The sequence below is a fragment of the Podarcis melisellensis genome (assembly GCF_964234715.1).
Source record: "Podarcis melisellensis genome assembly, chromosome: 3".
Lineage (NCBI taxonomy): Eukaryota > Metazoa > Chordata > Lepidosauria > Squamata > Lacertidae > Podarcis > Podarcis melisellensis.
The window spans coordinates 50021075-50036364 of NC_138530.1; the positions used below are offsets into that span (position 1 = coordinate 50021075).

Here is a 15290-nt window from a genome sequence, read left to right on the forward strand (position 1 = left end):
TAATGGCTAATGATTAAGGATAATATGAGCGGTAGTTGTTTATTCCTCCCTGTGGCGTTCGTACAGAGCCCCCGGTCGTCTCACGGACTATTGGCCCGTACACCACTAATCCGCTGCCACCAACCAGGTCCTCCCCGGTAAAATCGCTTCAGCCTCAGTCAGGTTCTCAATTAATAGAGAAGAGTGTGTTTTATTTCAGTCACAAACAAACTTTTACGGCATTCCAAACATTATTACTCTTTACTTTCTTAGTCTTATTTTCCTCTCTCTATCCCTTCTGCCTCCCCTCACTCAAGAACCCACTGTCCTAACTGTCACTCTGTTACCAACTGCCTACCAACTGCTTCTCCAACTGCCTTTCCCAACCAGCCAGCCCACTAAAACCAACCAACTAGCCCCCCCCCCGCAACAACTCCCAACAACGACAACTAACTCAAACCTCGGGCTAAGCCCTTTTATACACAGGGAGGCTCCACTTCAGGCTTTCCTATTGGTCTATATTTTTAACCCTATCTTTCCCACCTGTTCAAACATTTCCTAAATGAATGGGCAAACGCCACACTCCCTTAAAGATATAATCTGCATTTAACAACAAAGAACCCTACTGTATCAGGCCACAATCCTGTTGGGTCCAGGATCCTGTTCCCACAGTGGCCAATGAGATGCCTATGGGAAATAGGCTAGCCTTACCTGAATGAAACTGCATTCTCCCCCCTTGTGATTCCCAGTAACGATATTCAGAGGCATACTGCCGCTCAACAGTGAAACTAGAACTCCTTCTTCTTTGGTGATCACTCATAGCTGAGTAAGATTGTCTTCCATGAACACAGTCTTAACAGTGAGTCTGTAAGTGACTGTGGGTGTGCAGCTTCCTTCCCAAGCCTCTCCATCTGCTAAAGATGGGGTCCTTGTCGTCCTCCTGCTTCCTGGCAAAAGGCAGTGTGCAGCCTTCCCGGGCTGCCTTCTCGGGTGCCCCAACGCTGGAGACCATGCCTGTCATCATGTTTTCCTGCTTGATCGCTGCCACCATGCCTGGGATCAGGGCGGTGGGGGAGGCAGAGGACATTTTCCACTGCCCCCTCCCTTGTTATGGAGTTGCGGGGGGGGGGCGCGTGTGCGCCAGAGGGATCTTTGCACCACCGCACCGGATATGCTTAAGGCGGCCCTGATGTGAAGGTATCAATTCATCAGATAAAACTTTAAAAATGATGTACCTTCACCTTGTTTTTATCATTTATTTCTTTATTCAGCTTTTTTGAAAATACAAATTGAAAATCAAGCACAACAAAACAGGAGCAAAGGAACAGTATTAACAGGTCTAAGGCACCTCAGTGACTATATATACTGATAATCTTAAACATTTTCTCCTTTAAAGTTCATTTACAGCGTTTTTCTTTACAAGGTTTCAAGACAAAGAGAGAAAATAACTCCCAATGTCTATAGTCTGGTATATCAGGGATGGAGAGCAGTCATTGTCCTTTACACTTGACTAATCAATAAAAAAAACTTCCTATATCTTCTCAAATGGGTCCTTTATCTTTTGTCCCCTCATTACCCTTAGTTTTTGCATTTTTGACTACATATGATAAAATTAATACAAATTATAATTCTAAAACCCTTTTACGGGCCAGAGAGGGGAACCACGCCTATTTCAATCAGCAAAAGAAAAGCCTATTCCCAGTGGTCAACAGGTGCCATTGCTAACAACTTAGCCAATTCAAGAAAGCAGTGGGGCAAACCATAACAGTACACTTTTGATAATTCTTATAATATCAATAGCTGAAGTGGAACTATAACAAAACAAACACAGGAGCCAGCTGCACCCATGAAAGGAAGAAAGAGTCCCTGCATTTCCAGAAGATGGCAATCTTGTGTTTTTCTGGTATGTCTGAAGAGAAGAGGTATGCATGCAAACACCCGGAAACCTGGTCCCACTATGGGAACAGGGAGACTGGCTTTATTTGAAATGTGTAAAGAGCTATTAACTGCTTTTGAAACTGACCAGTTTTCTGTGGCAGAAGCTTATACGGGCACAATGTATTAAGTGAACTGATTTGAACAGTATAAAGAAGCCAGCATATCTGTGTGAGGCCTAAATAATGATTCTACCCCAGGATAACCATGTTGCATACACAATAATCCATTATGTCATTCACAAACTTCACTTGTCTGTCTGGAGTGGACAGTATCGGAACTTATCTTTGAACCAAGTGTAGTTCCACAGTTCATATGTCTCACACAGCACAGGCTTGTAATTATTTTCACAAAGTAGTTCCTGAACTTCACACCAATGAATGCATAGAGCACAGGGTTCATACCACAGTGCAGGAAAGCCAGAGTTTCCGTTACATATTTTGCGTAAGCCAATTGCTTTTCACTCTGGCAAGCTTTGTCCAGTTTCCCCATAGATTCTGCCGTCACCAGGAGAACCATATTGTAGGGAACTTGGCACAGCAGAAAAACAACTACGATAGAGATAATCACACGTATAGCTTTGCTTCTTTTGGAATTCTGAGCCTGCACTAAGGTTTTGAGAATGAAGGTGTAGCAAAAAACCATGAACAACAGAGGGACAAAAAACCCAAATAAAAGCTGGAAACTTATTATCAGCAATTTCAGTTGTACATTGGAATTTGCACTGGATTTGTGATCACAAATGTATGTGGTTGCATTGCCTGGAAGTGCGTAGCTTTCACTGAACATGAAAGTAGCACTTGAGATTAACATAGAGGAGACCCAGACAGCCAAACAGATCACTTTACTGTGGGCTAGACACCTTGCTCGAAGCTTAAATGACTTTATGGCCTGCACAATGGCAACATACCTGTCTATGCTTATGCAGGCCAAGAGTAACATGCCACAGTTGAAGTTAATGGCATAGATACCTTTGGTGAGCTTGCAGAGGAAATCCCCAAAAATCCAGTTGTCCAGAGCGTAGTTTACTGCCCAGAAAGGAAGAGTGAGAACAAACAATATGTCCACAATAGCCATATTGCAGAGGCAGACATCAGTTATAGAATCAGACCTCTTATATAAAACAAATGTCATCACTACAAACATATTTCCCACGAACCCCAGGACACAGATCAGGGAGTAAGCAATGGGAAGAAAGGCTTTCGTGAAGTTTCTGACTTCATCCTTGTCACATGGCATCGCAATCTCAGCATACAAATCAGAATAATCTGCAGTGGTTGATTCTTCCTGAAAGGACAATGGATTCCGTTAAACTCACATTTCGGCAAGCTCTGGTAAGGAAAACTTTTGATAAAAACATTTGGTCTTCATTTGTTTGGTTCTTAAATGTACATTCTGAGGCAGGGGGAAATCCATGCTCCATAGGAAAGGCCTGGAATATAGCAGGGGGGAGCATGTGCTGTAGTGGGAATGGAGAATCACCAAAATTAGGGCAGGGACAGAATTTATTTGTTCTGGAGAGAGCAAGGTACATAGAATGGCACACATGTCTGTCTCAAACTATGACCCAAAAAAACTTCCTGTATGAGGCTCAACACACTCCCTCACTCCATCTATTCTAGCAGAGAACCTGGGCTGGCAAGCTTGTCGTTTGGAATGTTGTCGATTCTGTTATAACAGCGCTTAACTTCTGATTGGCTTCAGCAAATCTCATAAAATCACGATATCCCACATAGCCACAGCAAAATAAATTACCACAAACATGGTTAAATGTGATCGCACAGTTTGGTCTCAAAACTTTCCCACACAGTAACAGTCTTACAGCCCAGTCTTCCCCTTCCCCCACCCTAAAAAAACCATCAAGACACAGTTAAAGTGCATCTCCCCACATACCCTATTCATGTAGCTTTATATTCACACATTATAGGATGTGTGCATGTAGAGGAAGGAGGGAGAAATACATTTCATAAACTCACACAAATTCATAAATGAATCAGCAGTTAGATTAGCACACTTAGGGGTGCAATACATCCAGGAATTCCCGGACATGACCTCTTTTGGGGGTCCTACATGCCCATCCAGGGGGAATTTTCCATTTGTCCTGGATTTGGGGTTTAAAAAAGAAATTGTGCACGGGTAGCTCTGGTTCAGGCTCTGGCACAGCAGGATCTTGGGGTCAGTGCGGCAGTGGAGGGGCTATTGGGTGATTGCCCTAAAAAAGCTCAACAACTTTTTGTGTCTGGATTTTTACCTCTTAAAATATGGCAACCCTAACACTGAACACATTTCTCGGCAGTCTATAATACAGTATTGGAATAAACAGAATTTCATATAATGGGTTGCACCCCCACATGAGTGGAAGGCAGATCACACAATGCATTTTTTCTTTCCCCTTCTCTCCCCTGCAGTCCCTGGTATCCCCTTCCCCAGAGGAGAATACTGTGGACCAAATACTGGGGAATTCCTCTGGTTGTGGGGAGGAATCTTGCTCCACTTGAGCACAAGATACCTCCAGCCAATTTGAGGCAGTTCACCTCTTCCATTGCAGCCCCAGATTGCACAGTCCACTGTGTTTGGTAAGTCACTTCAACTCCAGAGGGGCTTTTCTGGGGGTACAGAGAAGGAGGGTAGGGAGAGGAAGATCCATTATGTGAGCTTGTGCATTCTGTTTGTGCAGTGTTTGTTACAACCCAATACACTTAGGAATTATGGACATCTCTGTGAAATATTTTTCACTGAAGTCCTGTACGGAGGATAGTTAGGAGAGGCATTTCAACGTAATATGAGTTATATGCAGTTGGCAGACTTGCTTAAGAGAGCTGGTTAAAGACAGGATTAGGAGCAAGAAACTTAAAATAGTAAATAAACATAATCTCCAGTGGTCTCTTGCACCCAGCATTTGTCTCCAGTGCATGTGGCAAATCTGCAGGTATGGTAAATACAGTGGTACCTCGGGTTACATACGCTTCGGGTTACATACGCTTCAGGTTACAGACTCCGCTGACCCAGAAATAGTACCTCAGGTTAAGAACTTTGCTTCAGGATGAGAACAGAAATCGTGATCCGGCGGCACAGCAGCAGCAGGAGGCCCCATTAGCTAAAGTGGTGCTTCAGGTGAAGAACAGTTTCAGGTTAAGAATGGACCTCCGGAACGAATTAAGTACTTAACCCGAGGTACCACTGTATATATATTTCAGAAGGAGCCAGAAAAAAATTGACCAATGAACCAGAGCGAGAAAAGCTGTCATTTCCATTGTTACTGTGCAGTTCCAAACATGTTTATCAAGTTCAATGAGAATTACATTGCAATCCTAACTCAATGGGACTTGCTCCTAGGTAAGTGGAATTAGGATTGCAGCCTAAGGGGGCTTCCAAACTGTCACTGTTTTCAAGTGAGATTCAGTCGCTTACACAGGCAAATTCAGCTTGCACAGATCAGACTTTTTGCATTAAGGAAAGTGAGGGGAAATGCAATGGAAAGTGTCAGGTGCCACTGGTTTTGACACAACAACCTCTAGCCAGTGTTCTCTTATCTGCCTGCAAACAAATCAGGATGAATGTGCACAATCTAAAATTCCCCCAAGTCTCACGCCAAGTATGCGCAGGTTGCAGCCTCAGAGGAAGAAACAGAATTGGCTTTGAAGTTCAAGGCAGCTCTGCTTGATCTCCCTCACCGGTTTCAGTACACATAACATAGTATTGCTTCCTCTTTTACCCTCTGTGGTGAAGATAACTGAGTTCAGAAAAAGACATACCCCGCTCATTATGGTGCTTTGCCTTTCTTTTGATCAGAGGAGACTTGTAGCAATAGCAATAGCAGTGGCAGTTCAGTTGGATTTACGGAAAGTCTCTGCAAAGAAAGGAAGCGGATTAGGAAAATGAAACAGGAAAAGTGTGTGTCTAATAAGCCCTATGGAGAAACTGGTCAAAGTCTAGATCAGTGTCTCCTTGAACTTTTTGAAGTACACCTATTAGCTATTGGGCTGTCTTTGATTTCATAGGACTCTGTATATGTTAGTTCTCCCAGAATTTCAATATGTGGAATAACATGGAGGACTGAATCCAAGTACCGTATTTTTCGCCCTATATTGACGCACTTTCCCCCCTCCAAAAATGAAGGGGAAATGTGTGTGCGTCCTATGGGGCGAATACAGGCTTCAGGACGCACCAACCCCTCTCGCTCTCCAGGCTTCAGGCAGCTCTGCGCAACCCTTGGGAGACTGGCATGACTTCGTGCTGGGCTCCCGAGGGTTGCACAGAGCTGCCTGCGCTCCAGGGCTTCCCGGAGAGCTGCCTGCATTCCGAAGCCTGGGGCGCGCTGAAGAGTGCGCCCGGTCTTCGTGCAGCTCTCCGCAAGCCTGGGGAGACCGGCGGGGCTCCCTAGGCTTGCGGATAGCAGGCTGTTCTGGGGGCTGGGGTCGGGGGAAGCTCGGGCTTCCCCCGTGCCAGCCCCGTGCCTGGGGGGGGGGGAAATAATTTTTTTTCTTTATTCCCCCCCCCCCAAAAAAACTAGGTGCGTCCTATGGGGCGGTGCGTCCTATGGGGCGAAAAATACGGTAGGTCAGACTTAAAGCTATTGAAATCAATGGCTGTGATTACATGTCCATTGATTTCAATCAGTCTGAATATGATTTGGTTGAATTCAATCCAGACTTTTTACTGTTTAATGAACGTGAACAGCTTAGCACAAATCCCTTTATGAATAGTGGGGTGTTTTTTAAAAAATAAATAAATAAGTAAGTAAAGAATGCTTTTATTTTTTATATTGGTTTGTTTTCTGCTGCTTTATTATGATATAGTTGCATTTTAGTTGTTGAAAGCAAATCTGAGCAAAGGGAAAGTAGATGGGTGGGGCACAGGTTTCTAAACCAACCTTTTTCCTCCAGTGCAGCCAAGGTGATCTACATACAGAAGCAGCTTTCACTTCTTCCTCCTCCTCCTCCTCCTCCTCCTCCTCCTCCTCTTCTTCTTCTGGTTGTTATCTACTTCCCGCCCTTCACCCTAAGGTTCCATGGAAAGTCACAACATTAAAGAACAACATTAAAAACACTAAAAACACAACCCTCAAATAAGGTCCTACAGCCCTGTTTAGGGAAGTTTTTAATGTGAGACATTTTAATGTATTTTTAATCTTTGTTGGAAGCCCCCCAGAGTGGTTGGGGAAACCCAGCCAGATGGCTGGGGTACAAATAATAAATTGTTGTTGTTGTTGTTGTTACAGGTCAAGTGTCAAAAGCCAAGGTAAAGGGGTGCCTTCAGCATTCACCGGAGGCTGTATAATGTGGGGAGGGAGTTCCACAGCTTAGGGGCTGGAGAATGTAGCCCCATTGCATCCTTCAAGTAGCGCAATGGGTTAGTGCATCTGGCTAACCAGAAGGACTAGATGACCCCTGGGGTCCCTTCCAACTCTACAATCCTGCTTCTACGGGTCTATGACACTGCAACATTCATCCAGGTCCCATGGAACTGACCACATGCATCTTCCCATACAGCTGTGGAACACACATCCCCATGCATGGCAATCAGCAGTTACGCACAACTAGTGTCCTGTGTCAAGAGCTGGACCAGGCCAAAAATGACATAGAATAAGTGAAGATGCAGATTTGGGCTTTTTAATGAGTTGCTGTTTTTTTAAGTCACTGCACATGGGGGGAAAATAAAGTGTAAAAAGTACATGGAACTGAATGAAAAACTCAGCATAAACCAAAGGCTGCAACACAAGAAAGCTTACTGTGAAAAGTGAAAAGTATTGGCTGAGTGGTGCCGATGAAGACGAATCTCCTTGTCGAACAAAATAAGTGTATCCAGTAATGTCTGAATGGTTGCATGCGTGCTTTGTGGCTTCCTGTGCACACAACACAAAAGTCCTAAACACAGCACATTTTAACCTTAAAAGATGTTTCAACCCATTTACCTGGGGCCAAAGTTAAAGTGCTTGGACAGTTGATCTGATTTATTTCATTCAGTTTATGAATAGCTTCCTGTAAAACAAAATCTTTTTTAAAAATATGGTAAAGAATTAGTTCATTACTTTTATATTCTGCCTTCTCATCAGAGAGCTCAAGATGGTATATGTGAGGATAAAAAGGGTCACAGGGCTGAAGGTTTATCCAGTGATCCAGAGACTAGCCATTACACCACAGTTCCTTTCAATTTACTGTGGACTACGCTTGGTCCAAATAAATCTAGTAAGGAAGGATGATACCTTCTGCAGAGAAGGCAGATTAAAATACTTAATTTTGCTTCTCTGCTTCTTTGTTTGAGTATTTCATTTGCATGTTTATCCTCTAACAACTCCATTGCCTCTCCTCCTTTAATGCATTTACAGCACAATCCTATACAGATTTACCTGAAAGTATACCTCGCTGTGTTCAGAAGAATTACTGCCCTTGTAAGCAAGTTTAGACTTACAGTCTAAAAGAGGTTTTAATTAAGAGTTTGTGGAACAAGCAAATGCTAGCAAATCATATTATTAAATCTGATTATTTCTTCATCTGAATTACTGTCATGGTATCCATTAAGCAGACATATATACAGTGCTTTTTTCTGGGGGGATGCAGGGGGACGCATACCCCTAAACATTTTATGACTCCTTGTACCTTTGTCCATTTACTGTTATTTATTTTTCCCGATTTGAACTATAAAATGGTGATTTTCTTGAGTCAAAATGAGAGTACCCCTAAACATTTTTATTTTTTTAGAAAAAAGCACTGCATATGTATATCAGTGCGTTATACTCAGCAACAAGAAAATACCTGAAGAACTTTAGTTTCTATCATGCCTATTGCAGTTAGCTGGACTTACCTGCTCAGTGTGATACGTTTTGCCGTAGTTATTAAAATCTGCAGAAAAAGAGAGATGTTTTCCAAGTGCTGAAAACACATATAAAGTATTTTCTAAAGCACCTTGCCTGGAAGTCTGTTACACATGCAAATAAAACCTACACATTGAAGTCTTTGTTCTTCTGTCTCAGTTTGAAAAAGAACATTGACTTTGCTAGTGTGGTTACTGCGGTTTTCCAAATCTCACCATGTGTCAGCTCTTGGCTACCACAAACCAAAGCAAATTAACAGATAAGCTGAGAGAAAACAGGCACATGAAACTCAGCGTGCTCCAAATAGGTTCCCAGGTGCAAGCAGCTTTTCCTGTCCCCTGCTTCTAACCTTCATCACAAACACACAACTTATTTTAACAACCTGCATAATTGCAAACATTTTTATACATACAGATTAGTTTGGCATTTCTGCACAAAGGATACACAGCTTGGTACATGACAAGTGTTCTATGCATCTTATTTCATGGCTTACTTAGGTAAGTTTGTGCCTACAAACAGTGCTGAGTGTGGCTTTTTTTTTCACTGCAGAAGTGAGTCTGGCTTCTCAGCAACTTTCCACTTCAAATGAGGGCAGATACCTGTTCTGAATCAACACAGATTTCCTTTTCAATGTGGATGTCTGCATTTTAAAGAGAGTTTTCATGTCTTCAGTCATGATGCGATCAAATGTTGGCTTGGCACAGGGATCTGAACCTGTGCCCCCTGCACCAATGTTTTTGGGACTCCAATTCCCAATGATCATGGGTGATGGGAGTTGTAGTCCAGCAACCTCTGGAGGGCCACAGATCCCCCACAAGTGGTTCAATTCCTGTTTTCAAACTTGAAAAAACTCCTGAAAGATGGGATACACGTAGCCCTGCGGAGGGGGACTCTGTGTGAAGCATCTAGACCACATGTAGCTTGCTCAAAATATTGTTATGAGTTGGGGGGCGGGTTAGGTTGTATGCCGGAACCCCTCTTCTAATTCCTGGATCCAGCACAGATTCAATTGCTGCAAGTGCCAGGCCAGCCTGGTAATTGCCCTCTCAATTGCTAAGGGAACAAAGGGAGTGGCTCTGTGCAAAAGGGCAAACAGGTGGGCCTCCCTCCCCAGTCAGTTAGAAAGACAAAAGGCCTGAGTTTAGAGTGGAATTGTGATGTGACCTAGAAGCAAAGCAGCAAGATGGATGGAGAGAGAGAGAGAGAGAGAGAGAGAGAGAGAGAGAGAGAGAGAGAGAGAGAGAGAAAGCAACGGTTCAGAGCAATGGTCGATTTCTGTGGGTATCCAAGGTTGTGGCTATGAGAGAAGCAAGACTCTTTTGGAGTGCTGTGAGCCCTCCATCATAGAGTCAGCAGGGGCATAGGAAGGGTGTGTGTGCAAGGGTACAGATCACCCTGGGTGACATCATGATGGGGGTGACAAAATGCCGGCTGAACTCAAAGCTGCCTATGTAGTGGAATTGAGCGGGGTTGAGTTGCATCGTGATGCCGACATGTCCCCTTCCCACCTCTGTGGCCGGGCACATGTGCTGTTGGCCAGGCCCTGCTCTCCCTGCCTGTCCATGTGCCGCCCTCGCTCAGGTGCTTTGTGTGTGTCTGTGTGGCCAGGGTCAAAGCTGTGTTGCTCACAAGTCCTTCTGGGGCTGACGCAGACTCCGAGAAGAGCACGGAGGCGGGAGAGGCTGCAGTCACCTGCTTTCGCCTTTCATTTAAGAGCCAAGGTGTGCTGGTTTGGGGGTGGGGGGGTAGGAGGAGCAGCGCCTAGGAGAGCTCCGCAGCCCAGCTGGTTTGAGGGGACAGAGAGAGATCACACACTGGTTTAGGGGTGGAGAGGAGAGGAGGGAGGTGACAAGGAGCCATGTCTCTGACGAGGCAAGGCAGGATCAGGACCAGCAACAGCACTGCTTGCGCAGCTTTCTTTGATGGGGGGAGGGGGAGGGAGGGGGAGAAGGCAGGATCTGCATTGCAATTGCCTGCACGGCTCTCTTTGACAGATTTCAATTTCAATGGGGGGGGGGGGACACACACAAAATTATGCACCGGGTACCACCTGACCTTGCTAGGCTCAGGTTGTATATATGTGTAAATAAACTATCGTAATGACACCACAGTCCCCACTATCCCTCATTTCAGGAAACCAAACCCTGGGTAAGCACCTGAACCCCCTGGAGTCTGTACTGCTTGGAGATTGGGGTGGCATATAACCTGGGAGAAGAAAGGATCGAAGAAGATTGGAAGAAATTCAAGATTTACCTACAGAAATATTGTGATTTAGTGGAATATTAAGAAGGATGCTTGGTTATAAATAATTGGCCATCATTAAATTGGATTAGAATTTGATGATAAGAGAGATTAAGAGAAACAAAATTTGTAGGAGAACTATTATATTGTATTTAAATATGTGGTTATAAAATTGGAAATAAGATGATAATTTGCCTGATAAAAATTCATTAATGATGTAAGTGGGAGCGGGAGATGTGAGGAAGTCTAAAGATGTTATGAAATCTTGTAAAAACAAAGTAATGCTGTTTAATATTTCTGTATCTCTTTTATTAAAAACTCCAATAAATATTTATTAAAAAAAAGAGAGATTGGGGTGGCATATAACTATATACATTTCCCTGAGCTCAAGGGAACTTACTCCTAAGTAACATGCTTGAGAGCACAACTTTAAGCTTTAATCTTGTGCCCACCTTCTTAAGAGTAAAAATCATCCTGAAGTAGGACATGCCAGAATAAATAGGCACAGGAATGGTTTTTATTATTTCTCTAGATAATTTTAGATATTATCAAAATTCACTTCTTATAATTTATTATGTATTCTCACAGCAGTTCATTTCTCCTTCCTCAGAATATGTATTCCCCTCCCCCTCAAATCTTTAAGACTCTTTCTTGGAATATAATCAGTGAAATAAATGAAAGTTGTTACCAAGAAATGCTCACAGGAAACGCACATTTACTTTGGTGTACATTGTTTCTAAGTATGTTAGACAGACTTAGAATCACAGAACAGTAGAGTTGGAGGGACCCAAAGGATCATTTAGTCCAACCCCCTGCAATGCAGAAACCCTGACAAACCCAACCTGTTTATAAACATCCAATGAAGGAGAGGCCACTACCTTCTGAGGGAGTCTGCTCCATTGTCAAGCAGCTCTTACCCTCACCTCCGAGTCAGTCAATAGGCACTGGAGTAGGTAGTATGTGCTGAATTTGGGTGCTAGGCACTGGCCACCTCAATCCTTCGTCTGGTTTTCCAAGCAGTTCATGGTTGCTGGGTTTTACTTCTTTTGCACTCTCCTGTTTCAATTCCCTCATCACCCCAAATAGTTCAGCCATGTACTTGAGGTAGCTGCTTGTTTCATGGATGTCCACCACCTCAGACCCGTTTCTACTATTCACAATAGCAGCCCACACAGTATTCTTTTTATGCATTAACTAGAGCTTGAGTTCAACCATGAAATACATAAATAATAATGAGAAGAGTTCCTATGAACACATATAGAGTGCTGGTCCCACTGCCTCTAGTAATACACAGCCATCATGACTCATAGTCATTGATCACCTTAACCTCCATGAATTTTTCTACCATAGCCATAACTTGTGGCAGCGAACTCCATAGTTTAAGAATGCACCATGTGAAACAAAGGCAAATGGATGCAGTTTCCATTACACAGGATCTCCCTGTTTAAAAAAATAACTTTTAATTATTACTTCTATTTCTGCTGTTTAGGCTTCATGTGCTTTTATAGTATGTCACTGGAACAAAACCAATGATACGAGAGACCTTGAGGTTGCAGAAGTCCCCAAAAAAACGGTTTTAGAAAAAACCTTTAGAAGCAGAAGTCTCCCCCAAAACAGCCCAACAGGGATTGAGCATGCTCAGAAGCCATGGACTGCTGATAGAGCATTGTGGAGGAAGGCATGGCTGACTGATTAGAGCAGTGATCAGAAGCACCGCATGTGCCAACCTTTTGTTGCTGGTCTCATGTGCAGTTCTAGAATTAATACCTTTCAATTCTAGAAGTCTTTCTGGATCTGGCTTAAGTGTTTTGAGCTTTGTTTCACAAAGAAACTCATCTTTCACAGTGTCCCAGGTAGAACAGGAAAAGGCGACACCTGGCACAATCTCCCCATCATTGTTAAATGCAAATGAGCTAATATTTCCTGAAAGACAGGAAATTGTCTTTTGCATCAACTCGCTACAAGTCATAACTTCAGTTTCTTATTTGAAAAACCAGAAATCACATTAGCAACTCTTTCCAAGACCATTTCTTAAGTCTGAAGCACTTCCAAGAGGTGGGAACATTTAATGTGATTTCTTGAACGCATTAAAAAGGTAGGGACATGATTATAGCTTCAAGACCTTGGGTGAAATTCAGCATTGTGCTCTTCTGGCCATTCTATCTACAGTGGTACCTCGGGTTAAGAACTTAATTTGTTCTGGAGGTCCGTTCTTAACCTGAAACTGTTCTTAACCTGAAGAACCACTTTAGCTAATGGGGCCTCCTGCTGCTGCTGCACCGCTGCTGCACGATTTCTGTTCTCATCTTGAAGCAAACTTCTTAGCCCGGGGTACTATTTCTGGGTTAGCGGAGTCTGTAACCTGAAGCGTCTGTAACCTGAAGCGTCTGTAACCCGAGGTACCACTGTACACAAGCATTGCAGCTTGCCAGGTAGAACAATTGCCCCTTCTCCTCCCCCCACAAGCTGTTATGGGGGTTATCCCATCACCACCACCACCCCGAACCAATATTAGGTGCAGGTGGAGATGGAGGAAGCCCCATTGGAAGAAGAAGAAGAGTTTGGATTTGATATCCCGCCTTTCACTCCCCTTCAGGAGTCTCAAAGTGGCTAATATTCTCCTTTCCCTTCCTCCCCCACAACAAACACTCTGTGAGGTGAGTGGGGTTGAGAGACTTCAGAGAAGTGTGACTGGCCCAAGGTCACCCAGCAGCTGCATGTGGAGGAGCGGAGACGCGAACCCAGTTCACCAGATTACGTGACTACCGCTCTTAACCACTACACCACACTGGCTCCCATTGTGCGAGTAGAAGTCCTCACACAGAGCTTCTGCTGATGGGCCTAGTTAGGTAAATCCTACCCCCTTTTTTCCTGGACTAGTTTCAAATGAGGGACCTAAATCCATGATTTTTTTAAAAAAAGAAAAACAGCTTTGCTTTCCAAGACTGTTCCAGATGCACACTTGCCTTCCAGATGCACACCCATGCCAGAAGATTCTGTTGTGCAGCACACTACACAGAAAAACAGACACAGCCCCTAATTGCAAGAGATAAGAACATCTGGCTTAACATCCATCTGAGCTTTTGCACTCATCTGCTCACTTCCTTGTTTTACATAATTTGGTTAATGCGGTTAATTATCAGTCATAAGATTTCAGAAATTTTCTATCTATCTCATCTTGCAGTTAGTATATGCGGAAGGAAAATGGTAGAGATGAGAAAATAGGTCATCTGCCATCTGATAATGCTGAAGAACTGCAGAGAGAAATTTCTTCCAAAGCCAATATGGTAAACATCATCCTGGAGATGGATGATGATACTCAGTCTGGGGAAGAGGGATTTATCTCTGTCTGGAAAAGTAGGATCACAGCTGCTAAGCCTTGTGTTATGGGTTCAGGTTTTTGGTTCTTCTGTGTAAACTGGCAATAAGGCAAAAGAATGATGTTGTATTTCTAGCTTCTCTCTGAAAAATCATAAAGGAGCTGATGACAGGGGTGATTTTGGAAGGGAATTATGCATAAGGCACTAAACAGCATGTTTAAAAGAAACATGTAACCATTCCCCAGTCTTCTAAGCGGAGAGAGTAATCTAAAACGTTATAAGGCATAATTATGCTGGGCCCCCTTTGTGGATTTTCTTTCTACCCTGATTTTTTTTTTAAGCGATTCATGGAGGTGTATGTTAAAAATGTCCCTGAAGACGACAGAATTAGTGAGTGCCTTATTTTAGATGACGGAAATCCCTCTATTTTCACATTTCAAAAAATCCACATTACCCCGTCTCTAAGCAGCTGGCAAGTCTTTTTTAAAATGTACAAATGGGGGAGGGGGTCTCTGTTACACCTGTAATGAAATCTTAAGAAATCCACTCATACCCAAGAAGAGCCTTCTTTAAAATAAATAAACCCTCTTTGCTCAACCTCCTTAGACTTCTGGGTACCAAATACATAGTATGGTGAGGACACATTTGGCCTGAAAATTCTACCAGTGGCACAGACTCCCTTTGTCTCTGGGATCACTGTCCCCGATTATTATGGCACACTGAACCCTCTCACCAGGTAACCCACCCTATGGCTTATGAATAAGGAACTCTGGTACTGGTGATTCTTGAAAGGGCATGTTACACAGGAAAGCACCTCTCTCTCTTGATCCTAGCTTAACTGCACCAGAATGCTCTCTGTTCAAGCAAAGGGCCTTAACTAGCAATTTGCTGCTCAGAATGCTGCTTGCTCTGATCCAACACTACTTCTCTGATTAGCTCCAGCAAATCTCACAAGACCTCTATTCTAGGTACATAGCTACAGGAAAGCAAGTTCCCGTAAA

At 43.4% G+C, this 15290-nt stretch overlaps 1 protein-coding gene across 1 annotated transcript; it reads right to left on the reverse strand.

Annotated features, from left to right (window-relative positions):
• Positions 1-163: 163 nt before the first annotated feature.
• On the reverse strand, positions 164-10305 carry CCR6 (C-C motif chemokine receptor 6). The gene is made up of 4 exons (XM_081906931.1): positions 8719-10305; positions 6788-6915; positions 5670-5762; positions 164-3201 (listed from the first exon to the last, which is right to left on the reverse strand). Exons 3-4 carry the CDS (start codon positions 5676-5678, stop codon positions 2149-2151), a joined length of 1062 nt encoding a protein of 353 aa, XP_081763057.1. The 5' UTR covers positions 5679-5762; positions 6788-6915; positions 8719-10305; the 3' UTR covers positions 164-2148.
• Positions 10306-15290: the final 4985 nt, after the last annotated feature.